Source organism: Cucurbita pepo, chromosome 2 (genome assembly GCF_057944985.1).
Source record: "Cucurbita pepo subsp. pepo isolate OVF chromosome 2, ASM5794498v1, whole genome shotgun sequence".
In the NCBI taxonomy this organism is placed as follows: Eukaryota; Viridiplantae; Streptophyta; class Magnoliopsida; order Cucurbitales; family Cucurbitaceae; genus Cucurbita; species Cucurbita pepo.
The window spans coordinates 11975007-12000891 of record NC_141799.1 but is presented as its reverse complement, the minus strand read 5'-3'; the positions used below and the strand labels follow the sequence as shown (position 1 = coordinate 12000891).

The 25885-nt window shown below is 35.8% G+C and overlaps 5 protein-coding genes and 1 pseudogene across 5 annotated transcripts; 2 read left to right on the top strand and 4 right to left on the bottom strand.

Moving 5' to 3' along the window:
* Positions 1-573: 573 nt before the first annotated feature.
* Positions 574-4305, bottom strand: LOC111788548 (ankyrin repeat protein). Its single transcript, XM_023668904.2, has 6 exons — positions 4088-4305; positions 3920-3990; positions 1702-1750; positions 1482-1588; positions 1129-1211; positions 574-1016 (listed from the first exon to the last, which is right to left on the bottom strand). The coding sequence occupies exons 1-6, from the start codon at positions 4134-4136 to the stop codon at positions 788-790; spliced, it is 588 nt and encodes a 195-aa protein (XP_023524672.1). The 5' UTR covers positions 4137-4305; the 3' UTR covers positions 574-787.
* Positions 4306-6924: 2619 nt separating this feature from the next.
* On the top strand, positions 6925-8783 carry LOC111788547 (F-box/kelch-repeat protein At1g74510). Its single transcript, XM_023668902.2, has 2 exons — positions 6925-7067; positions 7389-8783. The coding sequence occupies exons 1-2, from the start codon at positions 6982-6984 to the stop codon at positions 8560-8562; spliced, it is 1260 nt and encodes a 419-aa protein (XP_023524670.2). The 5' UTR covers positions 6925-6981; the 3' UTR covers positions 8563-8783.
* A 4831-nt stretch (positions 8784-13614) lies between these two features.
* LOC147793712 (pectinesterase 3-like) lies at positions 13615-14156 on the bottom strand (annotated as a pseudogene).
* A 3530-nt stretch (positions 14157-17686) lies between these two features.
* On the top strand, positions 17687-20207 carry LOC111787601 (microtubule-associated protein RP/EB family member 1B). Its single transcript, XM_023667616.2, has 8 exons — positions 17687-18028; positions 18791-18859; positions 18956-19042; positions 19138-19244; positions 19327-19460; positions 19546-19619; positions 19704-19817; positions 19894-20207. Exons 1-8 carry the CDS (start codon positions 17921-17923, stop codon positions 20017-20019), a joined length of 819 nt encoding a protein of 272 aa, XP_023523384.1. The 5' UTR covers positions 17687-17920; the 3' UTR covers positions 20020-20207.
* A 20-nt stretch (positions 20208-20227) lies between these two features.
* On the bottom strand, positions 20228-21335 carry LOC111787602 (HVA22-like protein a). The gene is made up of 5 exons (XM_023667617.2): positions 21202-21335; positions 21097-21123; positions 20891-21013; positions 20567-20804; positions 20228-20487 (listed from the first exon to the last, which is right to left on the bottom strand). Exons 1-5 carry the CDS (start codon positions 21261-21263, stop codon positions 20425-20427), a joined length of 513 nt encoding a protein of 170 aa, XP_023523385.1. The 5' UTR covers positions 21264-21335; the 3' UTR covers positions 20228-20424.
* A 2817-nt stretch (positions 21336-24152) lies between these two features.
* LOC111788748 (flavonol synthase/flavanone 3-hydroxylase) lies at positions 24153-25563 on the bottom strand. The gene is made up of 3 exons (XM_023669223.2): positions 25153-25563; positions 24730-25051; positions 24153-24640 (listed from the first exon to the last, which is right to left on the bottom strand). Exons 1-3 carry the CDS (start codon positions 25506-25508, stop codon positions 24374-24376), a joined length of 945 nt encoding a protein of 314 aa, XP_023524991.1. The 5' UTR covers positions 25509-25563; the 3' UTR covers positions 24153-24373.
* Positions 25564-25885: the final 322 nt, after the last annotated feature.

The window sequence follows — 25885 nt, the reverse complement described above, 5'->3', positions numbered from 1 at the left end:
AATAAAAACGTTTAATAAGGGGGTTAAAAAGCTTATGAGAGTAAGTAAAAATATATCTACATTTTTAATGTTGTAATTACTGATATTTCTCCCCACACTTTCGAAGTCTATAGATATTACTAAAAAACAAGTACAATCAGAGCAATAACATAGATGTTGGGAAAGGTGGGCACATCAAAACCTGCTAAAAAGAAAGGAAACTGAAAAGAGTACATCGGTCTCTCGCTTGATAGTATCAGTTCATCTCTTTGCAAATATAAGGTCACTGGTCCACGCGTCCTTCAGCCGGACCAGTAACTGAACCACAACCTACGCCTCGATCCGACCCATGACCCCTGCCAGAGTTGACTCGGTCTGTCCAATTTGGACCCTGTTCTATTATTTCAGATGCTTTCCTACCACTTTGGACCCTCCCATAACCATTTTTGACGTTACAAGAAGCACTTAAGGTCAATATGGCCATGGTTTGGCCAATTCAAGTATTTTAAACTAAGTTAGATGGTTGTACAACTAGGATTGAAATTGTAGAACTAGGATATGAAAGGGAGTAACGGTTAGCAAGTGAAACCCATCTGAACTTCTTCAATGGAGCATATAACTAATTTGATTGACTCAACCCAGCCAGCTCAACTCAGACAGTTAATTACAGTCTTCAAAAATTTAGAACGGGCGATGATCCTCTCAAAACTTCTAAAGTTATACATATCATGACATTACACTCTCAACTATATCTTACATGGAACCCTACTAAGCATACATTCATTCATTCATTCATTCAGTCAGTCATTCATTCGTCCTCTTCATCAGAACTAGCATATGCCAAACCTAGTAAACTCTTCACTGGATTTTCAGCTTCTTTCTCCCCTTCACTTTTGTCTGTTTTTGATGATAAGGCCTTCTTCTCTTTCACCTTTTCATTCTCACTCTCATGCTTCGGATTTGCTAACTCTGCTGGACTTGAAACTCTGGGCCTTTTCGGTTTCACTTCAACTACCCTTTTCAGGAGATCCTGCTGCCTGCATTTAACAAACTATTGATCACACATATGGGTGATGTACACAGGTAACCAGCCAGCTACCTTGGAAAAATTCAAGCGCAATGAGTTAAGTGGCATAGAGACAGAGAGACCTAATTCCACTCTTTGGCTTTGGCTCCACACGAAGAGCCAAGGGAACAGATGCAGGTGCAGAATCAGCTAAACTAGCAGCTTTGTAATTATTTGTTAAGGGAAAAATGACACTCTTTACTACTACCATATGCTTGAAACCACGCATTTAACTATTTGGTAAGAGAGAAAGTGGAGAGAAAGACCTCTCCTCCTTTATGGCCTAAACAGCAGTGTTCTGAATTCACTGACGGTACAACCTTCCGCAGATTGGCACCTTTGAGATATAACTATAAACAAGCATCAAAGGGTTCATGCGGCATTTACTTTATCTTTTAATTTGAATAACTACTGAGTTTTATTATGAAAAGGATATCTTAAATGCTGCAAAGGCTCGTTTCTCCGTGCGTCTGAGGAGGCGCTCTGCATCCTCCTCAGCTTCCATCTGCTCCTTGAGATAGAGCAAATCATCACTGTCCAAGGCTGCAAACTCCAAACTCAAGTCAATATCAAGAATCCAAAACTAATATTAAAAATTGTTAGGGGATACGCTTACAAAAAAACACACACAGATTGAAAGAGGAAGAGAAGGTTACCGCCACGTCCATGAAGGTAACCACCACGTTCTCCTGCAACCTCTTGCATCTGCTTGTATCATCCACCCGGTAACAAAAGCCAAGATCCCTGCCAGGGCATGTTATTAGAAAACTTTCCTCAGGATCACACAAGAGAAATCAAGCAAAAGCTATTACATTACTCAAAAGCTATAATGAGAAAATGTGGGAAACCTGGATTATAACAAAAACTGGGGAAAAGATCAAAGCAAGAAATGGATAAAGAGCACAATAAGCCAATATAATTTCACAGTTTCAGCCTACAGGATTAACAAATGGGTAGCTTGTAATAAAATCTATACCAAATAAGGGCGCTACAAGCCGAACTCCAAAACATATAATTCATATACGACACCTTTTGGTCTTAAAAGCTAGGTGTATTAACAAAAATATCAATCTTGCAGATACATCTCTGTAATGATAAGGGAAGCAATCACCTGGGGAACTACATCAGTAAACCAACCTTGAGATCACTCTTGAGATAACCAGTATTACACATGTCCATACATATATGACAGATTTGGAATTTGGCCTTTTTAGATGCAAAAAGGATAATCAATACAGTAGGACAAACATGCTGGATCGAGCAAATGAAAACTTAAAGCTTCATTACATGTCAAGCTGGCTCTACAACACAATGTCAACCGAGCAACATCTGCCGATCAAAATCCAGCTCCATGAAATTATGTTTTTATTCTACAACACAAGGATATATTTATTCTACAACACAATGTCAACCGTTAAATGTTCTATTTGTGAGAATTTAGTCTTAATACATTCCAAGATTAAGAAACATTGGCTACTCAGAGAAGCATGAAAACTCTATCCAAAAGAGCCTATCTCCCGATCAAAATCCATCTCTTTCTAAGGAAGTTATGAAGTAGAATATGACAACAGAATGTGGCAACAAAAATTAAATAAAAAAAAATCTTAAGCCAGCGAACTCAGGAAAGGAATGAGCCACCATCACTTATGATCCCACAGGTTGCTCGTATCTTAAGTAATAGAACCCTTGTCAGTTGAAATTGATAACAGTATTGCTACACTACAAACATGGTGTTGTTCTTCCTCTTCTTTTTCTCTTTTTTTTCTTTCATTTTTCTTTTCAACAACTGGAGGGTTGGAGCCTTCTAGCATTATGTTCATGACCCACCCTATTAATCCTCGGAGAGGCTTAGTTGACCAAAGGCTAGCTCCAAGACAACATGACATTTTTTTTCTTGAAGACCTAAGTTAAAAACTTGAAAGCAGAGAGTTCTATAAGATTTATAAAATTATAAGTAATCAAGGGTCCAAAGCATCCAAAGAAGATGTACGAAACTAGGCATCATAATCCGCATGCTGTATCCCATCTACCAGTAATTAACTAACAAACTTACAGAAGAAAGGAGAGTGACATTTAGTCAATACATGTGTAAGTCACAAGTAAAGTACTACAACCCCATTTGATAACCATTTAGCTTTTGGTTTTGGAAAATTGTGCTTCTTTCCTATGAAAAGATTTGAATTTTTAGCCAAATTTCAAAAGCAAAAACAAACATGTAAAAACTACCCTTTTACCATTTTCAAATATTGGCTTGGATTTTGAAAACATCTATAAAGGGTAGATAAGAATACAAATAAACTCATAAGAGAAAGTAACGTTTATAAGCTTAATTTTCAAAAATCAAATAGCATTAACAAGTTTTGGTTTGGAAGAAAAAGAAACGAGGAACTTGTCATCATGTTCTGTGACATGCTCTTAGTCTCAACTGAAGTTCCTGATGCTCTCATTTGCATATCATAATTTATTCAATAGAACAGTTCATTGTGCTGTGTCTCCTTTTGATTGATTTTAAGAATATTCGGAAGAATGAGAATGGCACCTACACTAATGACTATCTTCAAGTTGAAGAGTCAATTTCCTCCCTTTTTCTATTTAAAACAACAAAATACCTTAGTTTTTTTTCGTTTAACAGAAGGGTTAAAATAGTATGTAATCGATTCAATGTCCAATTATAACTAGTGAGAGTCAGATTAACAGAACAAACTCTGACGAAATTCTCCAGTTTTACCTTAATATTGATCAGTCCAATTCGGCAAAATGATGACTCGAAGAAACTGATTAAAGATTATACGATGAAAATAGAAAGACAGAAAAGAGAACTTAATTATTCAAGAACTAAGCGAAAGAGGGTGGTTGAGGCAAAATTGCGCTAACCTTCGCAACCATTCGTTGAAACGTGATATCTTCATCGTCTATCTTATCCTTCCCTTTACCCCACTTCTTGTCTGTAATTGCAAACCGCAATGGGAAAAGGCAGACACACAGAAAAACAAAAATAAGAACAAGGATCATAAGTCAAGTATAATAATTTCATGTGGGTACCTTTTGGGTCGGAGAGATTGGTGTATTCCCGAACTTCCTTTCCAGCCATTGCTATGAATCTCAATCTCAATCTCAATCTCTTTCCTTGGAACTAGAAAATCCAGAGGAAAACCCTTTAGCAGGCTCCCTCCCTCTACGCCTCTCTGATTCTGAGAGAGATTGAGCAGCGAAACCAAGAAGCAGAAGGCAAAATTTTCTTGCGTTCGTGTGGGAGAAGCAATTAAGCTATGAATCTTCGAGCAGGGTAATTAGAATTTGGGCTCAACGCTCTGTGCCCCAAAATTATTGGGCTTTTTAGGTATGGGCCATACCCATTAATTTACTCTATATACCCTTTCATTCTTAATTAATAGGGGAGGAAATATTTCATCTCTCCAGGTAATAATTTAATAATTGAGAAAATTAATATCTCCTAAAATGATTATATGCAACACGATCATAATAGTGAGTTATGAACTTCTGTCTATGAATACTTATTCTTTAATTGACCCTTATATTTGATTAAATTCGTCTATAATTTTTTAGATTTGACAAAAAAAAAATAATAATTAATTAATTTCACGAGATGAAATTCACTTATTCTCATACCAGGGTAAGTAGATAACTCTATCCTCTTGTTGGCTCGAGAAAAACTTAGTTTATAGAGGAACCCGAGCTACAATGACCGCTTCGAATTTTAAATTTTGTATAGATTAGGATTTTTTTTTTTTTTTAGATGAAAGAAATTTCCCTTTCCATTTAAATTTTTTTTATATATAATGTGAAAATATTTTTAAAAAAAATGTTTAATAAGGCGAGAAAATAGAGAGTAGGAATAAAAGTCGGAACAACGGAGAATGAGAGTAAAAATATTTTTAAAAAAATATTTATTGACGCCAGCAAAATGCTGAATGATGACGCCAGCAAAATGTTAGAAATCATTCAATTGAAAAATCAGGTAAATTAGAAAAAAAAAAGTTACTTTTTTACTTTTTTACTTTTTTTTACTTTTTTTTTTTTAGGGCATTCATACAAAAATATTATAATCATAAAGAAGAAGAAAACACAATAAACTTCACGTTCTTTTGCCATCCAATCATTCACCAATCAGCAATTACTTGCCACCTTACCTTTTAATTGAAGATTTAAAATATCAATATTTGATGATATTTTTTACATTAATGTAAAAAATATTTAAATAATGTAACAAACACTCTGCATTTTTTAAATAAATTAAAATACTTATTATTAACATTATATTCGAATCAATTATACTTTATTATACTTTATTCATTGGTTACAAATTATCAACTAGAAAAAACCGAATAGATATATAAATCAAGGGTAGAATGGTAATTGACTCTCGTTAAAGGACGACAAAGTACGTAACGAACAACGACAAAATACATTACGTGTCAGGTGAATCATACGTAGCTCATCATTCTATAATCAATTAACGATATTGTCGAACGTTATCAAAACAAGTAATAAATAAAGTATCGCCATACTTTTATTATTCATTACTTACAAATTAGCAACTAGTCAAACCGAATACATATATAAATCAAGGGTAGAATAGTAATTGTCTTGTGTTAAAGGACGACAAAGTATGTAACGAGTCATAATATGAACGACGACAAAATGCATTACATGTCATAATATACAAAGTGAATCATACGTAACTCATCATTACGTAATCAATTAGCGACATTATCGAACGTCATCAAACCAAGTAATAAATAAAGCATCACCATAGCTTTTATTATTCATTACTTACAAATTATCAACGACAAAAAATCGAATACATATATAAACCAAGGGTAGAATCGTAATTTTCTTGTATTAAATGACGAAAAAGTACGTAACGACTCATAATATAAACGACACGACGACAAAATGCATTACGTGTCATAATATACCAAGTGAATCATACGTAACTCATCATTACGTAATCATCATTACGTAATCAATTAGCGACATTATCGAACGTCATCAAACCAAGTAATAAATAAAGCATCACCATAGCTTTTATTATTCATTACTTACAAATTAGCAACGAGAAAAAACCGAATACGTGTATAAATAAAGGGTAGAATGGTAATTTTCTCGCGTTAAAGGACGACAAAGTACGTAAAGAGTCATAATATGAACGACGACAAAATACACTAGTAACTCATCATTATGTAATCAATTAACGACATTATCAAAGCAAGTAATAAATAAAAGCGTTACCGAAAACAAACAAAATGTATCTAAGATTTTGCATGTCGGGTTTGGTAGAATATTAAAGGGCAACAACAACATAGATAGAATTGGTGAATATAGAATGAAGTAAGGATATTTACTTTTGTCGTATACATTTTAGGTTAAAATAAAATGAATTTTGATATTTAAGTAAGAGGGATAATATATATGTATATATATACGTGTCAAGAATGGGGGAGGGACTTTTGAAGAGAGAAGAAGAAAAAGAAGTAATGAAAAATGTAAAGTTCATTGAATGAGTTAATAAGCTTTTTAGAAGATGGAATCTGAGTTAGGAAACGTATGAAGAAAGAATGAAATAAAAATAATATAGAAATGTAAAAAAAAAAAAAAAAAAAAAAAAGAAGAAGAAGTTAAAATAGTGTAATGAATTCAGTTATATTTTGTCTGTATGGGAAGCAAATGAGGGTGCAAATTGGAAGAAGATGAAGAGAAAAATGAATACCGCCATTTGAAGAGGTTGAAAAGTAAATAATGGGAGAGACCCCAAATGTTGAAAGCGTGAAGAGGCCGCGAGAACAGCCCTTCAATTTTTTAAAACGCCCATTTTCTTACACGGATACACCGCATTGTAGGCCCCATTTCCCCCCTTTTTTTTGCTCTTCTTCTCAAGACTCATCCAATTTTTCTTTAACTATTTAAATGCCATAATGCACACACAATACTTTCACAAGCCAAGCAGCAGCAGCAGCAGCCGTAGTGTTCTCTGTGGGGTACCTCTGAGCTTGTTCAATTTGTAAGCGCTTCCTCTGTTTCATTGCTTCTTCTTTAGTTATAGCTGTAATGGGGCTTTGTAAATGGAGTTGTGTGTGGAACCCTTTTCTTGTTTTTGATAAATTAAGCTGTGTTCATGCGTATATTGATTGTTCATTGTCCTGTTTTTGATCGGCATGCATATAATTTCAATCCCGATTTGTTCCCGTCCCCTGCATGCACTTAGGTTTGATTTAGATGGCACTGTGATTGGCATGTGAAACCATTCAGGGGAGGAGAATCTGTTTTAATTGTTAACATGTTTGAGGGAGGAAAAGGGTTTATAATATAGTTTCCATGTTAGGGAGATGGCATACAGGAGGCATTACTGGGAACGTTCAGCAAAAAGGGCATGCAAGGTGTTGGTGGATGATGGAAAGAAGGAAGAGAGGTTAGTGGAGGAGGAGCAGCAGGACAGGGAGGATACAAGCTTGTTGATCTACAAACTTGGTCGGGATATGTCAATAACATGTCTTCTCCGGTGCTCGAGATCAGAATATGGAAGAATTGCGTCGATAAATCGGGGGTTTCGGTCTGTAATTTCGAGTGGAGAAATTTATAAAATAAGGAGGCAGATGGGAATCATTGAACATTGGGTTTACTTCTCTTGCAGCCTTGTTGAATGGGATGCATTTGATCCGAGGTCTAACCATTGGATGCGTCTGCCTGTAATGACGTCGAACGAATGTTTTATGTCGTCGGATAAGGAATCGTTAGGTGTTGGTACTGAACTTCTTGTTTTTGGAATGGAAACACTTTCCCAAATTATATATAGATATAGTCTTTTGGATAACAAATGGTCATCTGGGATGCAGCTGAACACACCCAGGTTTTTGTTTGGTTCAGCCAGTGTTGGAGGAATTGCAATACTAGCTGGTGGTTGCAACGCTGATGGAAAACTGCTGAGATCAGCTGAGCTTTATAATTCTGATACAGGAAAGTGGGTGAATCTTCCTAGAATGAATAAAGCAAGGAAATTGTGCTCAGCAGTGTTTGTTGATGGAAAGTTCTATGTGATTGGAGGAATGGGGCCAGGTTACACCGCTCTTACTTGTGGCGAAGAATACGATATGAAGACTCAGACATGGCGTGAGATACCGAACATGTACCCGAGACGAAAGGAGGAAGAGGTGCGAAATGCTGCAGTTGAAGCACCTCCTTTGATTGCAGTTGTAAACAATGTTTTGTATTCTGCAGATTATACACGTTGCGAGGTTAGGAGATATGATAAGGCAACAAACTCGTGGGTGGTATTAGGCCAATTGCCGGAGCGTGTGGTCTCAACAGATGGTTGGGGGGTGGCGTTTAGAGCTTGCGGTGATCGAATACTCGTTCTGGGTGGGGCGAGGGCTTATGGTGGACGTTACGTTGAGATATACTCTTGGACCCCAGGTGAAGGAGGTGAGCTGAAATGGAAAGTGCTTGCCACAAGACAATTAGGCCATTTTGTGTACAACTGTGCAGTCATGGGATGCTGAGCCTCCTGCCTCCTGCCTCCTGCCTCCTCATGGTTTGGGAACTTGCGCTGATGTATACACAGATTGAATAGGGGTTGAATTAGAGAAGGTATAATCTTTCTCTAATCTCATACCATTTTCTCTACCCTTTTTCCATCACAGTTTGGGATGTTCTCAAATGTACACATGCTTTAAGCTCATAGTCAAACCAATAAAATTAAGTGCTGGTGCAAGTTCAAATCTCTAAGTTTGTATACCTGCCTCTTCTCTTTCAAAACGCTAAAATGCTACCACTTCCTGCTCCCTCAATCATGCAACCAAACTACTCCTTAAAATGGAAAAGGATTCCAACAAGTTAGTTGTTCCCTCTCATACCTATTGTTAGGATCGCTCAACAACCCACACACACTCGATCAAATGAATACAAAGAATAGGAGAGAGAAAATTCAAGTACGAATATTGGCTACAGGTTTTATTATACACCCATTTGTTAAATGGCCTTCCAATGAATTGTTATACATTATCCTACCACCTTACCTCACATATTAACTTACAAATTCAATCCCATGTCGGAGAACGAAACATTCTTTATAAGGGTGTAGAAACCTCTCTGTAACAGCCGCATTTTGAAAACCTTGAGCGGAAGCTCGAAAGGGAAAGCCTAAAAATAACAATATCTGCTAGCGGTGGACTTGGGCTATTAGCTAGACACCGGATGATGTGTCAGCGAGAAGATTGAGCCTCGAAGGGGGTGGACATGAGGCGGTGTGCCAACAAGGACGCTGGACTTCGATGGAGGATAGATTGGAGGGTCCCACATCGATTGGAGAAGGGAACGAGAATTAGCAAGGACGTTGGGCCCTAAAGGAAGATGAATTGTGAGATCTAACAACAGTTGGGGAGGAGATCAAAGCGTTCTTTTCCGTCAAGGGAAACTCGAAAGAGAACAATAGTTTAATTTGATTAAGTTTAAACGCATAAGGAACTTAACAGTTTAATTTGATTGTGTAGCACAACTATATTCTGATAGAATCTTATCTAGTTTCTACGATATAATTTTATTCAGTTTCTAAGATAGAATCTTGTCTATTCATCTATTTAGCTTTTTAAGATGAATTATCTTGTCTATAACTATAAATAAACCCTAGTCGACCTGGAGTTTTTCATCGCAGTGTCTCCATATATATTTTTCTTACCTCTTACATCTTTTGTTTTTCATCTAGATCAAGTGTGTGAACTGTGACATCCTAACATATGTGTAAAGATAAATCATGATTATACTCGTAATAATAGTTTATAATTGTAACGATCACACATATGCATGAAGCACCATAATATAAAAATAATAGTGCAATGATATGATGAGGAAGATTAGATGAGGAGATGACCTTCCATCCATGGTGAGCACTTGAATCACACAAATCTCAACCTCTCATTGGAGATCGTGCATTTTAGGTGGTGGTCGATGAATAGTTTAGTCAAGTTGGTTACTAACCTCCTTCATCCATCTAAGTTCTTAATAGATTCCATACTGTTTACTACTAAGCTTTCTCTATTAAGCACAATCTAATCTCCCTCAGTAGTATCCTCTAATGTGCGACAGACCTCTGATATCACATTCCTTTATACTAAGTAAACCATCAATAGTCTAGGTCAGTTCACAATCAAGAATTGCATACTAATCGTCTGTATGTAGTATTAGTGAACCCATATAACCCAAACGACCCTAGATAGGGCTCATGGACCAAAGTATAGTAAAAGATAAGGCTAAGGCTTAAATATTTAACTCAAAATAATATAATATATTTTTATTAAAATAGTAAGGTGACACGTGGGGAGTCCGTTGAGTTCAGTTTGTGGGTAGGGTAGCCTTAAAATTACGCAAATGGGAGGGAAGCACAATTATTGGCTTTGCATACAATGAGTGGGCCCTCTCTCCCCCGTTAAGATGGTGCCCCAACCACAGGGTGCGTTTCTGTTATTTCTTTTCATTATCTTTTTTTCTTCACATATTTTCCAATTTTCAATTATTACAGGAAAAAAAAATATACTTTTATCAATTTTTTTTTTTTTTTTTTTTACTTAGAAATTAATATCTTATATGAATGAAAATATTTTTTTTTTATAAGTGTGTGTTTCGATTTCATGACTTCTAATGGTTGGCTTTTTGGCTCTCAATCTCATATTAATTAATTAATTAATTGATGTTGTGATGATAACAAATCTATTCTTAATTATTAACCATTTTCAGTATTTGAACTGTACACAGTATAAAGTTGGGAATAACGATTTCAACGACTTTTCAATCACTCAAATCAGAGCTAAAACGAAAAAATTACAGTCGAGAGAACATATCCAATGTGATGATGTAGCAGCTAAATCAAAACGATGGATAAATTAAAGTATGACATTTATAATTTTGGGAGGGTAACAAATGATGGAGTTTTTTTTATTATTATATTCTTAAATAAAATTATTTATACTTAATATAAATTTGAATCTAATATGCTCACATCGATTTTTATTATTACTATATTACATTATTATATTTTAAAATTTGGGTGGTTACTCATATAATTTTAATTATTATTGTATTATTATATTTAAAAAATAATAATAATAAATTTACAAAACTTTTTTATTATTTACTCTTAATCTCCCCCTTCCATTTTTCTTCCAACACAATTCGATGGTCAATATTAATTCTTACCTTTTGCCACTTTTCTTCCCTATTTAAACTCATTACTTCCTCCACATTTTTTCACACACAACTTTCATAATTCTTCATTTTCAATTTTCTAAAACCTCCATGGTTCCTCTTTTCGAGCTTCCAATTTTATTTTTAGTCATCTTATTGATTTTTTATTGTAATGTGAGAAAATAGTTGTGAGTGATCTAAATTGTAAATCTTCTCTTTGAGAGAGTTGTGGTATGTTAGTACCAAATTCAAATACCAGTTTGATTCTGCGTCATGGAAAATATTGAGTTTACTCTTGAACTCGTAAGAAGAGTGGTGTAGTGGCTTGGCTCTGATCTGTGGAAAGAGTCGAAAAAGTTATTTATTCAAATTCCCAAGAGGCGCTTGAGGAGGGGAGTAGGTCAAGTTTGACCGAACCACGGTAAAACTCCGGTGTTATATTTTCTAGTTCTTTCCTATTTAATTTCAAAATTATTATTGTGACTTGTTCTAGTTGATTATTATTATTTTGTTATAGTAATTCTACTCGTTTGTAAAAAGTTTCATAATTAAAAAAATTAATCACGTATAAATAGTTAAAACCCTATTCACCCCTCTCTATGGTTGCCATACCGATTCAACACTAATACTCCCACATGTCTAATTACAATAGGCAATGGACCATTACGTACAAATATATAGTACTAAATAGGCATTGACAATTTAATTTTAGTGTCGTCATATAACATATGAAAACAAAATCAACATCATGAAATACAAAGGTCAATGATAATAATAAAAACTAATAATAGATCATTTCGAATCTTGACAAGAACCCTAATGAACGTCGGCGAAAGCTTACAATTAAAAAAGAAGAACGAAGCTGAAAATGTTAAACCTTGTACTCTTGAAGATAGTTTCAAAAAACACGAGATGATATGCAACATCCAAACGAGGTTGTCAAAGCTAGTGAACAAACTATGTTTATACATAAACTATACTAAACATATTTATAACACTCTATCTTTTTCAGATGACATGAGCTCTTATGAATTGAGTATGCATTAACGAAGATGGAAAGAATGCAATGGCTAGATTGTTTGGTGGGTCGAACCATTTAGTGTATACAATACAATTATTAACCCGCGATCGTATTGTGAGGAGCCCAATAATAGTTGTTGATTTGGATTGGGAGTGAAACGACATGAGGGAAGAAGGTGCGTTGATTTGTCCCCAACGAAAGTGAGCATATAGGTGATAAACGACAGGTGTTGAATTTTTACTACGTGTTTTATTTTATTTTATTTATTTTTTTGTTAGAAATAGAATTTAAATGCATTATAAAATAACAAACAACATAAATTATTTTAGCTTACTTTATGCATAAAATAGAGTCAATTTATTAGGAGAGTAGAAATTAAAAAATAGTATTTATAGGATATATATTGATTTTTTGTTGACTTCTATTTGAATTAGGTCAAAAGAGGACTGAATTGAGCTAAACTAAGATCTCACGAATCGGAGAGACACCCCTAAGGTCGATCTTGTCTTCAAGCTATGGGCGATAGAGAACTCATGCTTCATCTGAAGTTTCTCTTTTCTCACCTATTTGGTGGCTCGGATTTCTTCCTGTGTTAGACTTTTTACTTTATTTAGTCTTTGATTTACGTGATCTATTAGGTTTGTCCGTGATCTTTTATATTTGTTCTTGTAATCTAATTTTAAATCGATTAGCTAATTATACTTATCAACTTTATGTACTACCAACCAATGGCTTAATTTCTAATTGTATCTTTTTGAACCAGACCCAAATTTCTAAGTGAGAACAGGAAAAAACAAATTTTTTATTGAAAAAAAAAAAGAAAAAAACCTTCTAAATCAAATTTAAAATTGATTTAGTGAAGTGGCAATATCAAATTTCGCAACAATGACGTGGATTTTAGTTACTATGGCCGAACTTTTGCTCGCGAATCCAATAGACCTTGTCATCCTAATCTTTGTTAGATGAACACGACTCTCCACAATGATATGATATTGTACACTTTGAACATAAGCTCTCATGATTTTCTTTTGGTTTTCCATACGACCTCATCCCATTGGAGAGAGTATTTGTTAAGGATATTTAGTAATAAATTATAGTTTACCATATATATTATATTTGATATTTTATTATAAGGCAAAGATATTATATTTGATATCTAATATTTGCCTTATTACCTTGAGGATCTTTCCATTTATTGTTATTTCCCTTTATTACTATGTCCATATCTTTGTAATTTATTTGATTATAAATAAGATAATTTTCACACCTTTAGGTGGGGTGGATTAATCAAACATTCTCAGTATTCCTTCGTTATAAACTCATGATCATTCCCTAAATTAGTTTTCGTGTACTTTCATCCAACAGTCTTGACCTCTGGAAACAACGTCGAATCCATCTCCTCAAGTCCGTCCAAACAACTTTCCTGCTCCGTCATCTCACTAAACATCCATGTCTGAATATCGCTCAACGATTTGTCTCACGCAGTCCTTCAAAGCCGCTCCACCGTTGCCGTTGGCGGTTTGGGATTTTAGCGATCGGGGCAGATTCGAGAGTTCGTTGAGGGAAATTAGTTCGGGAGAGGAGTTGAGAGAAATTATTGAGGTGAAGCAGGAATTAGGGTAACGAGTGACGTTGCAGACACTCTTGATTATGTCGGCTGCATTAGATGATTTTCCGCCGCCAATGATGAGAGTGGTGAGGACGACGGCGGAGATGGCGGCGGTGAGCGAGAGAGATTTCTGGTTGGGGATTTTTGGAGTTTGGTTTGGACATTTGCTCTAATGTCCATACTTGTGTTGGGCTGAGTTGCCACAAAAAGCCCAAATGCAAAGAATAAGTTGCAGATGTAAGCATTCGAGCAATAAAGTTTAAGAAATAGCTGGATACCTCGGACATCCATTCGAACATCGTATGAACCCTCTCGTATCCATGTCAAATTATTTTTACATACCATATTGAAGAGCAACCTCATATACCAACCTCTAACTCAAGGTACGAGGTGTAATATTGGCACATTCCGAAATGAAGAGTCCCAACACATTCATCTTACAAGAGTTGCTCACACTGTGACACATATATGACATGCGTAGTTCACTTAGGTCATATGACCCATGAATGCTATAGAGCTTAACTTGAGAACTACATGTTAAAACTCAAGTTGGAGCTCCAACTTTTGAGGTTATGACCCGGAGCTCTACCCTGTCCTCTTTGAGCATGTCTTTGACACTCTTGATGTCACTTTTGCCTTTAATCTTGTTTATGTCTTAACTTGACTTTCATGCATACTCTTCTTAGTGCCTTGAATGATGTATCGTCGTCCTCGGTCTCATTATGATACTACTTGTATTAGTATTCACGTGGCTAAATAGACACCACTTGCATGTTGTCTTGTGACTCACTATATATGGGGTCACAATCAACTCTCTTCTTGATACGATTGTGACACTGTACAAGTTAGACACATTTAGAGTGACATAATAATCATACACAAAATTTAATATATTAAATACTTCTCTTTTTATACCTCAAGTTAGAGTACTTGAATTATTTTTCAGTTCATACTTCTTCTCGCAACTTGAACTTCAAAGATACTGATGGTCCTCTATTGCGGTGTATTTACAACATCAGCCCATAATTATTTGGCAATCCATAATGAATACTCATACTCCTTGCCCGCTCATTCAATGTTTTATTCATCTTTTTAGTAACACCAAACACATCTGACTTGTGTTTCAGGAAATAAATCCATACCTACCTGCGGAAATCATCGATGAAGGGGATGTAAAACTTTGATCCACCAAGTGTGGACTTGAGATGGTCCTCAAACGTTTGTAGGAACCATTTTCAACCACATTTTCTTCGGTTCTCTGGCAGCCTTTGTGAAACTAAGGCGTTTCTGTTTGCCCATAAATCAACTCTCACAAAAACCCATATCAACTTATTTTAGGCCTTCTAAAACTCTTTTCACAACCAAAATCTTCATTCCTTTTGACGCTTATATGTCCAACTCTATTGTACCATAGACTTGAATTGGAACCCTCAGAACAATAACCTTGTTTATATACCGTGTACAAGGTTCAAGATTTTGTGCCACGTGCTATCATCATAACACTTTCCACAATCTTCCACAAACTCTTCCCAAAATTTGTTGCATATCCTATGCTATCCAACTCACCAATAAAAATTAGGTTATTCTCGAGATCAAGAATATATCTGACATCCTTTAATATCCACTAATTTCATGTAGAAGTTTTTATGAAGCCATCATGATATGAACCAAAAGACATCAATCATACAATATATTTCAATGAAGATGTGAAGAAAAGGTTGTCAAAATTATCAAAAGATGTTTCAATTCATGCCACATCGAAGAAGAATGAAGTTTGATTGTTATAAATTTTGGGTGGGTTACAATTTGAGTAATTTAGAGTTATTGTAGTGTAAGACTTTTTATTTACTTTAGGTTAAATTTACATAATGGCTAATTATGGCCCTAAACTATGAATGTTACACCCTGTAGAATGCCTTTAATAGTTTCATTTTTGAGGCTATATAAAGCCATGTATGTTGTATTTGTAAGTAGACTTGGAAAATGGAGTAAATGGAGCATTTGTGCTCTTCTTTAGCCAACGGCTAAGTTTCTTTGCAATTCTATGTAGTTTAGGTTGCATGTAGAATCATTCAAGCTCGACATGATCAATCTTGCTTGTGAAGTGATTCGAATCTCAATTAAGTGTTCTTGTCTTGAGATATTTGATCAACTAGAATCATTTAAGCTAGACATGATCGATCTTGCTTGTGGAGTGATTCGAATCTCAAACAATGTTCTTGTCTTGAGATATTCGATCAACAAGGTAATTCGAATCTTACTCCCCTTGTAGTGATCCCTTATCTTATCACATCCTCTTTCCTTCAATCTCCAAGACTTTGTTGTCAGCAAGAGACGCCCTCTCCAAATTTTCAGATTTGAAATTTCGAAACATCTTCTTATTTGGAGACGAACGAAAAAGATACATATAAATCCAAATCTAGGATTCAACCGGGCTGTCGACCCTGAGGATTAAAGTATCCCTAATGTGTCCTGCTTGAGTTTATAGAATTATTATCATCCTCCATTTGTGATTTTGCTTACTCTTTGGTCTTCTAGGATCTATCCAAAAATGTCTTTTTTTTTCTCTACAACAGCAACACCCTATTTTTTTTTTTTGTACATATTCGACAACCTTCAACATATCAGACTTTATTTTCTTCTTGATAATATTGAATGTCATGTTTCTAAACAACGTCAATTGGATCACCCTTAGAGTTTGCCAATCCTTTAAGCTTCCACTGTTTCATGGTCATAATATCCGATTTCACCCCAACAGGGGTACATTAAGATATAGGTAATCTTCAATCTGCATCTTCTAGAAACCAAAATCTAATCTATCAAACTTCCTAATTCCAATTTTTTAGTTTTCCATCATCAGATTGGAGCAATTCTCGCCTAGCTCTGATACTAGTTGTTAGGACCGCACAACATCACCACACAGACAATCTAAATGAACACAAAAAAACAATAGAGAGAAAATGCAATAGAAGGTTTATATTAATGACTTCAAGTATATACAAGAGAATACAAAGAAGGTAGAAAAGTACATTTTCATAACACAACCTAAAGTATATAGTTCAGTTTACTATGTAATCATCTACCATATATAACTATTTATCATATATAGTTTTACTAGATACAGTCATTTACTATATAACCATTTACATTTGTCATATATAACTACATATAATTATTTAGTAATAAACCGACTCTATAACCTAACAAATTTATGTTTCAATTACCACGACCCTTTTCGGCCTTCAGACTTTTACACTTGGAGGGCATTGAGCCGAATTGATAATTTTACCTATAACCATTTTGAATGTATAAAACATTCTTTAATTTCTTATGAAAATGGTAAATACGATCAAATTTATTACAGTTTAAAATTTTAAAAAGTATATTAAATGCTGTTAAAAATTTTAAAAAGTTTTTAGACTCATTCATCCATAGAGAGACAAAAAAAAAAAAAAAAAAAAAAAAAAAAAAAAAGAAGAAAAAGAAAAAGAAAAAGAAAAAAATTAAATGGGTTTCCAATCACACACCACACCCATTTGGCTATTAGCTATTTATTTAGGCTCTCCATTCCATTTGGGCACACAACATTTGCTACTCACTTCACAAAATTCAACATTTAAAGACAAAATAATAACAACATTTACACCAAAATTTCAGGATGGATCATGGAATCATATGAACATCCCATTGAAATAATTAATTATTCTTTTTTCAAAATTAGATCCCATCCTAAAAAGTAAAGCGAATATGAGCTATTAATCTCTGTTTAATTTGTTATCGGCGTGGAACGCTCATTTCCCTCCACCGTTCAAATTCCATATTCCGTTTGGAAAATGTTAAGATCTTCCAAATGGGGTTTTTTTTTTTCTTTTTGAAATTTGTTTAAAGCATCGTTTCCCCCTTGATGATGTAAGGCCATAAGCCGCCTTCTTAATGCCGTCGTCCTTCCTTCCCAGTTTATTTTAAACATTTTTGTGCTTTCCCCTCTCTTCCCATCTGCATTTTTTTCCCATTTTTATGATTTGGGTCTTCTGGGAATTGCTTTGGGACTATGGCTTCCAATATTGGAATGATGGACAGTGCTTATTTTGTCGGTAGGAATGAGATTTTGACATGGATCAACAATTGCCTTCAACTCAATCTCTCTCGCATTGAAGAGGTTTTTCTTTCTGCTTCTTTTGTTCTTCCCTTTCGCCATTGTTGTTCTTGGGTTTAATGTTTGTATTGTAATGACTGAAGTGGGTTTTCTCTGTTTATGCATTTTGAGTTTCTGGTCGGTCCCCCGTTTCTCCCATCTCTTTCCTTTTGGATATCCATTGTTCGATGTTAGGATATATGGTGGTATACACGTTTGTGTTTGTAGAAATGCTTGAAAAAGAGGAATCAATTTTTGCTCCAACCTCCGAACATTTTCAAACCATGTTCTTCAGTTGCTTTATTTTTCTGGATTTGGTTGAATTTCTCTAAGAACAAATGGAGGTTTCTGGGCAATGGCTAACTGTGACATATGATAGTAATTTTGTTACCTTTACTTAAGGAAAGAAATGGGTCATAATGTTCTTGTGTTAATCTCACATTATCCGTTTGCATTATGCTCCTCGTTGAGGACTGACTAGTTCCTTGTAAGATTGAAGCATAGGATAGGAAACCCAGAATGTAGCTGTTTTTTTGAAATCTTAGTTTACAAAACTTGAAATCTATAAGGGTTATTAACAATTATGGGCACTGGATTATGTATGAACTCTAGTGAAACAAAATTTAGTCATGCGAGATTCTCTGAGAAGCTATCAGAGCAAGTCATATGCTATTATTATGATATTGAATTCATTGCAACTTGCAAGGAAAATTACTATTGGAAGTAATCTTGGAGTGATTATGATTATCTCAGTATCCTTTTTGCTGTGTTTGTCGTTCTGTGCAGGCTGCATCCGGGGCTGTGCAGTGTCAGATGATTGATATGACCTACCCAGGATCTGTCCCAATGCATAAGGTTAGTTCTATCTCTTATCCATGTTTTTCTAGATTGTGAGAATAATCATCGGCTACTGTATGGTATTGAGTTGTCTGTCTTGTATGTGTTTAAAAGGTCAATTTTGATGCCAAAACTGAATACGATATGATCCAGAATTACAAGGTGTTGCAGGATGTATTCAATAAGTTGAAAATTGAAAAGGTATGTTATGAAATGGGCAGTCTTTTATCTCAGCTCTTGACATGTCTTGTGATTGATAGCTAGAAAGATGTTGTTTCCTTTGTTATTTGTGGCAGCATATTGAAGTCAATAGGCTTGTAAAAGGTAGAACACTGGATAACTTGGAATTCTTGCAATGGCTGAAACGCTACTGTGATTCAGTAAACGGTGGCATAATGAATGAGTATGCTATGCTAATTTTCTCCTACTTTATAAACACTGTCGTGTCTTCTTTCCATTTTGTCATCAATGAACGTCTTTAACAGAAACTATAACCCCGTGGAGCGGCGATGTAAGGGTGTAAAGGGTGGAGTGATGATGAAGGGCTGCCAGAAGGCCGCTAAATCACTGCAAACACATAATATACATAGCCCTGGCTCTTGTGACCCAGTTGAACCAAGTAAAACTTCTTCTCAGCTTGGTTTACTTATCTATTTTCGTTGGCAATGAACCATATTTTAAGCTATTCCGCCTTGTCAATCCAGGATCGAAGCCGGGGAAGAACGGCGTAACGAGCAGGGCACATTCTTCTGGAGAGATTCAAGCGTTGTCCAAGGAGGTAGGCTGCAAACCAAAGCCACTGCCGTGTTTCTACTTTGCTCTTAGTTGATGCTCTTTTTGTTGCAATTCTTCTTTTGAACAGATTACAGAACTGAAACTGTCTGTGGATCTCTTGGAAAAAGAAAGAGATTTCTACTTTGCAAAATTAAGGGACATAGAAATCTTTTGTCAGATGCCTGAATTAGAAGAGCTCCCGGTAAGAGCTCCATGAATGACTGGAAAACGATACTTTTATAACTCTCCACTGTATAATGATTATACGTTTGATGCAGATGGCAGCAGCAATCAAGCTGATTTTGTATGCAGCAGACGCCAAGGAGTCAGCACTAGCTGAGGCTCAAGAGTACATATACCAATCAAAGAACACTACCAACGTTGAAGATGAAAATGAGGAGTGAATTTGAAGTTTCCCACAAAATTTGAGCTTAAACATTGAGAGAAAACAAGGCTGAATCATTGCCAAGCAACTCTACAGTTGTTATATGTGTTTGTCTCAAGAATCATGATTGTTAACTGGCCATTGACCTGACCATTGGATTTGTAATAACAGAACGCTCATCATAAGCTTGTTGTTATGTTCTTTCTATTGTCTGATTGCAGTGAAAATTGGTAATAATAACTACACTTCTCTTGACGTTTATTGAGTAGGCTTTGATATTACAACAAAGACCAAAAACAGGACAAACCATATGCTACAACAATGGAAAGAGACAAGTTTTTTACAGACCAAAAACATAGAAACAAAAAAGGAGAGAACTTTCAGCCATGTTTTGAGCTCCCAACTCTTATTTTAGTCTTGGTTTTCAGTATTCATATTCCTCTGCGTAACCATAATAGCTGCTGCCATTTCTCCTGTTCAGTTCGGCCTGTAATGGAAGAAGAAGAAATGCATCAGTTTAGGCGTTAGAAGGTGTGTGAATTAAGGGGAGAAGGGTAAAGCCTGACATTGTCAAGCACGTATTGAAGTTCTCCAGTTCCATGTTCTTGAATGTATTTCTCTGCAGCAGTGATGATGTCCTCGCGCTTGTTCAAAGGGTCTTTTCCCTTAGGAACATACCACACGTTCACGTTCTGCTGGTTCACCATTAAAGGTCTTAAGTACTGCTCATACACATATGCAGCTCCATTGAAGCAAGACAACCAACAGACAACAACCAGCTTAGCATATGGCCATAGTGGGATCCTGTCACGAGGAAGTTTCAATGGAACAAATCAAATCAAATCAAATTCAAAGCAATTGAGTAACCAGAAGTTGCCTCAACGCCTTACCATTGAAGAGCCTTGGCGAAGGTCAACTCGAAGAGGGTGAGCATAGAGTGCAAAACCCAGTAAGTAAGCCATTGCTGATCATCGACTTGTGATTTAGTCTCGATGGCTCTGATTGAAGCATATCTGCAAGAACAAGCCCAAAACCCAGTATTGAAAATGATCAAATTCAGTCCAAATCGACAGCAGAGAGTGAAAATGAAACTTACAGAGGATAGACAAGACCAAGAACAGGCCTGCACATCAAATCAATGCCAATGTATCAGTATCATGCACTGGAAAAAGGAAACAGAGAGATAGACAGAGAGAGATACCCAGCAAGAACGTCGAAGTTTTTAAGAACAACTTTAAAGAAATTTGGAGCTCCGGGTTCCATGTTTGGGTGAAGAAATGAAGATGTTGAAAACCCAGGAAGAGAATAAGAAATGAATTGGTTGGGTTTGAAGTTTTGTTGTTGTTGGTTTGGATGTTAAGGTGAGGAAGCGGTGGAGGTGCGTGCGTGGTAAGCAAAGAAGAGTAACAAGTGTCATTGGAAGAAAGAAATAGAAAAACAATCGAAAGTTGGAGTCGGTGGAAGGCGAACCAAGTGTCCAATTAACATAATCAAACCTCTAACCAAAGGGTGTTAAGAAGAGAAACAGAATATTGTTATTCGTTGTTCATATCATTTGGTCATTTGGAGTCTATTCTGGATAACCGGCGCATAATCCATCCTACACATGGACAGGGACGCAATTTCGGCACATTTATGTCGTCCGACATTGTCCTTGAAAAACCCATTTTAAAGGAAGATGCCCAAGACACTTGTCTCACAATGCTCGCTCTCACTGTGACCCACACATATATCACCGGGTAGTTCGTTTAGGCTATAGGGCCCAAGGGTGGTGGAAAGCCTCCCCAAAGATATATTTTGAGACATTTTAGGTATGACGGATGGAGATATGATTTTAGCGAACAGACATACAATGATATGATAGTAACCGTAGATGTTGTTAAGGAAGTATTGAGAGAGTTGAAGTTAGCAGGTATGGTGGCAGTCCGGGTAGCAGCAATGCCAGCAGGCTCAGCCTGCTGAAGAAGTCAGCCACTCGATGAGGCTTTTTATGATGCAATTTGTAAACACAATGGTGGGGCTCAAGCTTCAGGTCAAAACAAGGAGCTAAGTCTTAACAGATGTGAGTATTGAGATATGACTGTTTAGGGGACAAGGCTCAATGATGTACCCGGGCTCCACTTGTTGCAATCGCAGTATTCACTCCCGACACCGAGTATAGATTTGCGTCGCCTAGAGCTGAACAACGTATACTTAAGCTTCTGTATTTATAAGTTTAATTTTTTAAAAATCAAATAGTTAACAATATTAACTCATATTTTTTATATTTTTTTGTGCGTTGATTTTGCAATTTTGGTACAAGTAATGGTTTAGTCCTTGTAATAATTTAGTATTTGAATTAGAGGTGTAGTTGGGTCGGGTGGATGAATTATTTTTACCAACCCAAAAGTTTGTGTTGGCACAATCCAACTCAGCCCTCTATTTTCAAGTTGGATTGTCGGGTTCAAACATTTTTTAATTACAAAAACAAAAAAACTTTTAAACGATGACGGTCATTGTTACTGCAAACTCACTGTGGCTAAATCAGATTATGACTGGATTGTTGTTGTAAGTGAGTATGAATGTCTTAGAAGGTTTGCAATTTTGCGAAGGGACACGAGACAACCCTAAACTTTATTTATATTATATTTTAAATTTATTGTATTAAAGTTTCATAGACATTAAAGAGTATAATTTTTGTGTTAAATTCACGTATATATTGAAAATTATAAAACCTCAGGTTAGTTTAGTTTTAATTTACTCTAATTTAATTTATTTATAGAAAATTAACATAACATAAAAATGTAATTTAAAATGGTCAACATCGAACAACAAGGACTGACAATCGAGAAGAGAGCTTACTCGATTTTCAAATTTGATGTGACCTTGTTAAGGTCAGGGATTATCAACAGATCTTTGCTATAAAACACGAAAACTTCATTTTAAGTCGAGTGTCCATATTAGACAAGTGTTGAAGAAGGATATGCATGGATATGCTACGAACACGTGTTCGATAAGGATATGTATGGCCATGGACATGCTATGGACATTGCTGACTCACTATTTAACGTGTCTTTCTTTTTTTTTAATTTTTAATTTTTGGATACAACTTTAATAATAGTTTTGATTATTTTATTTATAATTTGACATTGTTCATTATATAAAAAATTTAAGGTTAAACTGCATATATACGACCCACTTTATAATTGTTAACAAAGGGTAACAAGAATGGGTATAAACTACTCCGTAAGCAACTTACTTGTACACTCTCAATAAACTTCATCTTTATGACCTTGGGACGGTTTCTTAAGCTATGTACTAATATGCTAACCCTAATGTTAGCCGTTACCGTTACCATGACATGTAGCCTATGTTAACCTTATAAAGGAGGGTATACCTGACCCCTATATACTCCTAGGGGTGTATACCTAAGCCCTCTAGGCCATAGTGTATATCTTTCCGATATGCTTAGCTCTATGTTTTCGTTTTCCTAAATCTATCATCAACCTTGCACTAATTGAGCGTAATTCAAATTACCCTTGTAATGGAACTTGGGGTAAGTCTTGTGTGTACGAGGTAATCCATGCTCTAATAAACACACAAGTACTTCGACCACTTGTTTCTCCATACATGGGCCCTTTGTGGGTGACAACTAAACTTTGCATACCAAGTAGACCTTAACCGCTCTAGAAAAGTTTACGAATAAGGGTTACTCCCCAATCATCCCTACTTGATACTAAGGAAACGTAAAACAACAGCTCATGTTCATTCATATATCCTTTCATACTCTCTAGGGCATATAATGAATATCGTTTCGCTCCTATAACAAGCTCCTACAAGTATATCATACATATATAAACGTCCAACATGCTCAAACAAATGACATGATAGAGGCCTAAATTATCACTAAGGCTAATCAGAATTCTCAAACATAAAGCTTGAACACTATTCCACACCAATCTAATGGGTCAAGAATGAACAAGTTTCATCAAGAAAAGAGCAAAAATTGAGATACCAACCTCAACCTGAATCTCTCTCTCAGTGTGTGTTTCTGGAACTTGGCATTTTCAGGGATGATGTGAAGCTTGCTGCCATAAGTAATCCAAAATCAACCTAAGCTTCCAAGAAACAAGAACAATAATAAAAAGATAAGGGAAGCAAATATGAACTATGTCCACTAAACACTATGTTTTTTTTTTTTTTTTTCTCTCTTCATACATTTCTAATATAAAGACTGAACATAGTGTAGGATGATGAAATGAAATGACCATACAACAAGCGAGTTTAAAGGGCTCTCTCGAGCTTTCATGACAGTAAAAGCAACAGATAGAGATGGCAGGAAGTGCTTTTACATTATTTTTCTCTGTGGTTGGTTCTGTTCTTACATATATTTTTCAATTGATTTCATAATGTTTGATGCTAATCTCATCCTCCACTCTTGAAGGTGGATGGGTTTTGTTCTTCAATCTCAACGCTAAGTATTCATTGAACTCAAATCCTCTGTATTTGGGTTTCTCTCCAATTTCTTTAGTGAACTCTGGCAATGGCTCCACCCATTTGTCTCCATGCAAGCTGCGGAAGAATGCAAAAGAATATCTCTCTTTTCCCTTTTGCCTCACCACTCTGTGTGTGGCGCTCTTGAATTTCTTGTTGCTCAACACCTTCATTAAAACAAAATCTTTCAAACAAACAGATCTCTCACTAGCCCAATGGCTCCTTCAATGTTTATAACAACAGTGTTTTTTTTTACCTGAATCATATCTCCCACGTTCACAACAATAGCTCCTTCAACAGGGGTGACTGGAATCCATTCGCTGTCCTTCTGGACTTGAAGGCCTCCAGCATCATCCTGGATCACCAAAGTGATGCAGTTTGCATCTTCATGGTGAATGAGGCCATTTTCTCCCACATCAGCTGCAGGGAAATAGTAGAGATTAGTCATGAAGTCCCAGCTTCTGTCATTGTTGAATTGTTTGAGGAAACCAGGAGCAAGCCCCAAACACTCATTCAATATGCTCTCTATAACCAAGGACACATCGTTTAGTTTCAGGAACATCTCTTCCAGCGTTTCCCTGCCACAACCAAAATGTTTATAATACTCATATCAAACCATTTTGAATCCAACATAACATGCAAGATCAAAAGAACAGAACCCAAATCTCAAAAAACTCACTTGAATTGTGGTGGCTCTTGTGGGTAGATGTTGAATTTGGATCCAGGAGGGAAAATGAGGACATATTCATTCTTGTCTACACAATTTGTCTTCTGCTTGTTGAAGCCAGCAAGAAGGGGAGCCCCAGGCTTGGGGCTATATTGAAGCTTTATCTCATCAGGGTAGTGGAAAAATGTTTTTGACAGTTGCAGAGCTTCTTTAAGAAACTCAACGGGGATTCCATGGTTCACAATTTGAAAGAAGCCATAGCTTGAACAAGCATCAGTTATGGTTTGAAGGGCCTGTTTTTTGGCTTCGTTTTCACCTTCACTTAAGAACAGAGAAACGTCCACAGTAGGGATGCCTGTGTTAGCCATTTTCGAAGGAGTTCTTAAGTTGCAGAGTGATGTGGAAGCTTTTTCTTTTTATGCATTTTTATACCCAACAAAAGGCTGCCGCTAAGGATGGAAAATGACAGTTGGTAGGCATGCTTTGGTCATTTAAAGTGGTTTTTGTAAGTGTTTGGTTTCATCCTGCTATGTTTGCCCTTGCCTAAAACCTTTTTTTTCCATTAATTTTGAGTCTATGAAGTACAAAATTCAAGTCTTTTCACCCAAAAAAGGATAAAAGCTAAGCTTTTGAACTACCTTCCTATTTGAAAATTTTCATCTTTGGCAGGTTCTTTAAGTGGACAACTGATGCAGAAAAATAGAAACAAAAACAGAAAATAAAGGTTAAATACAACGTATCTAAA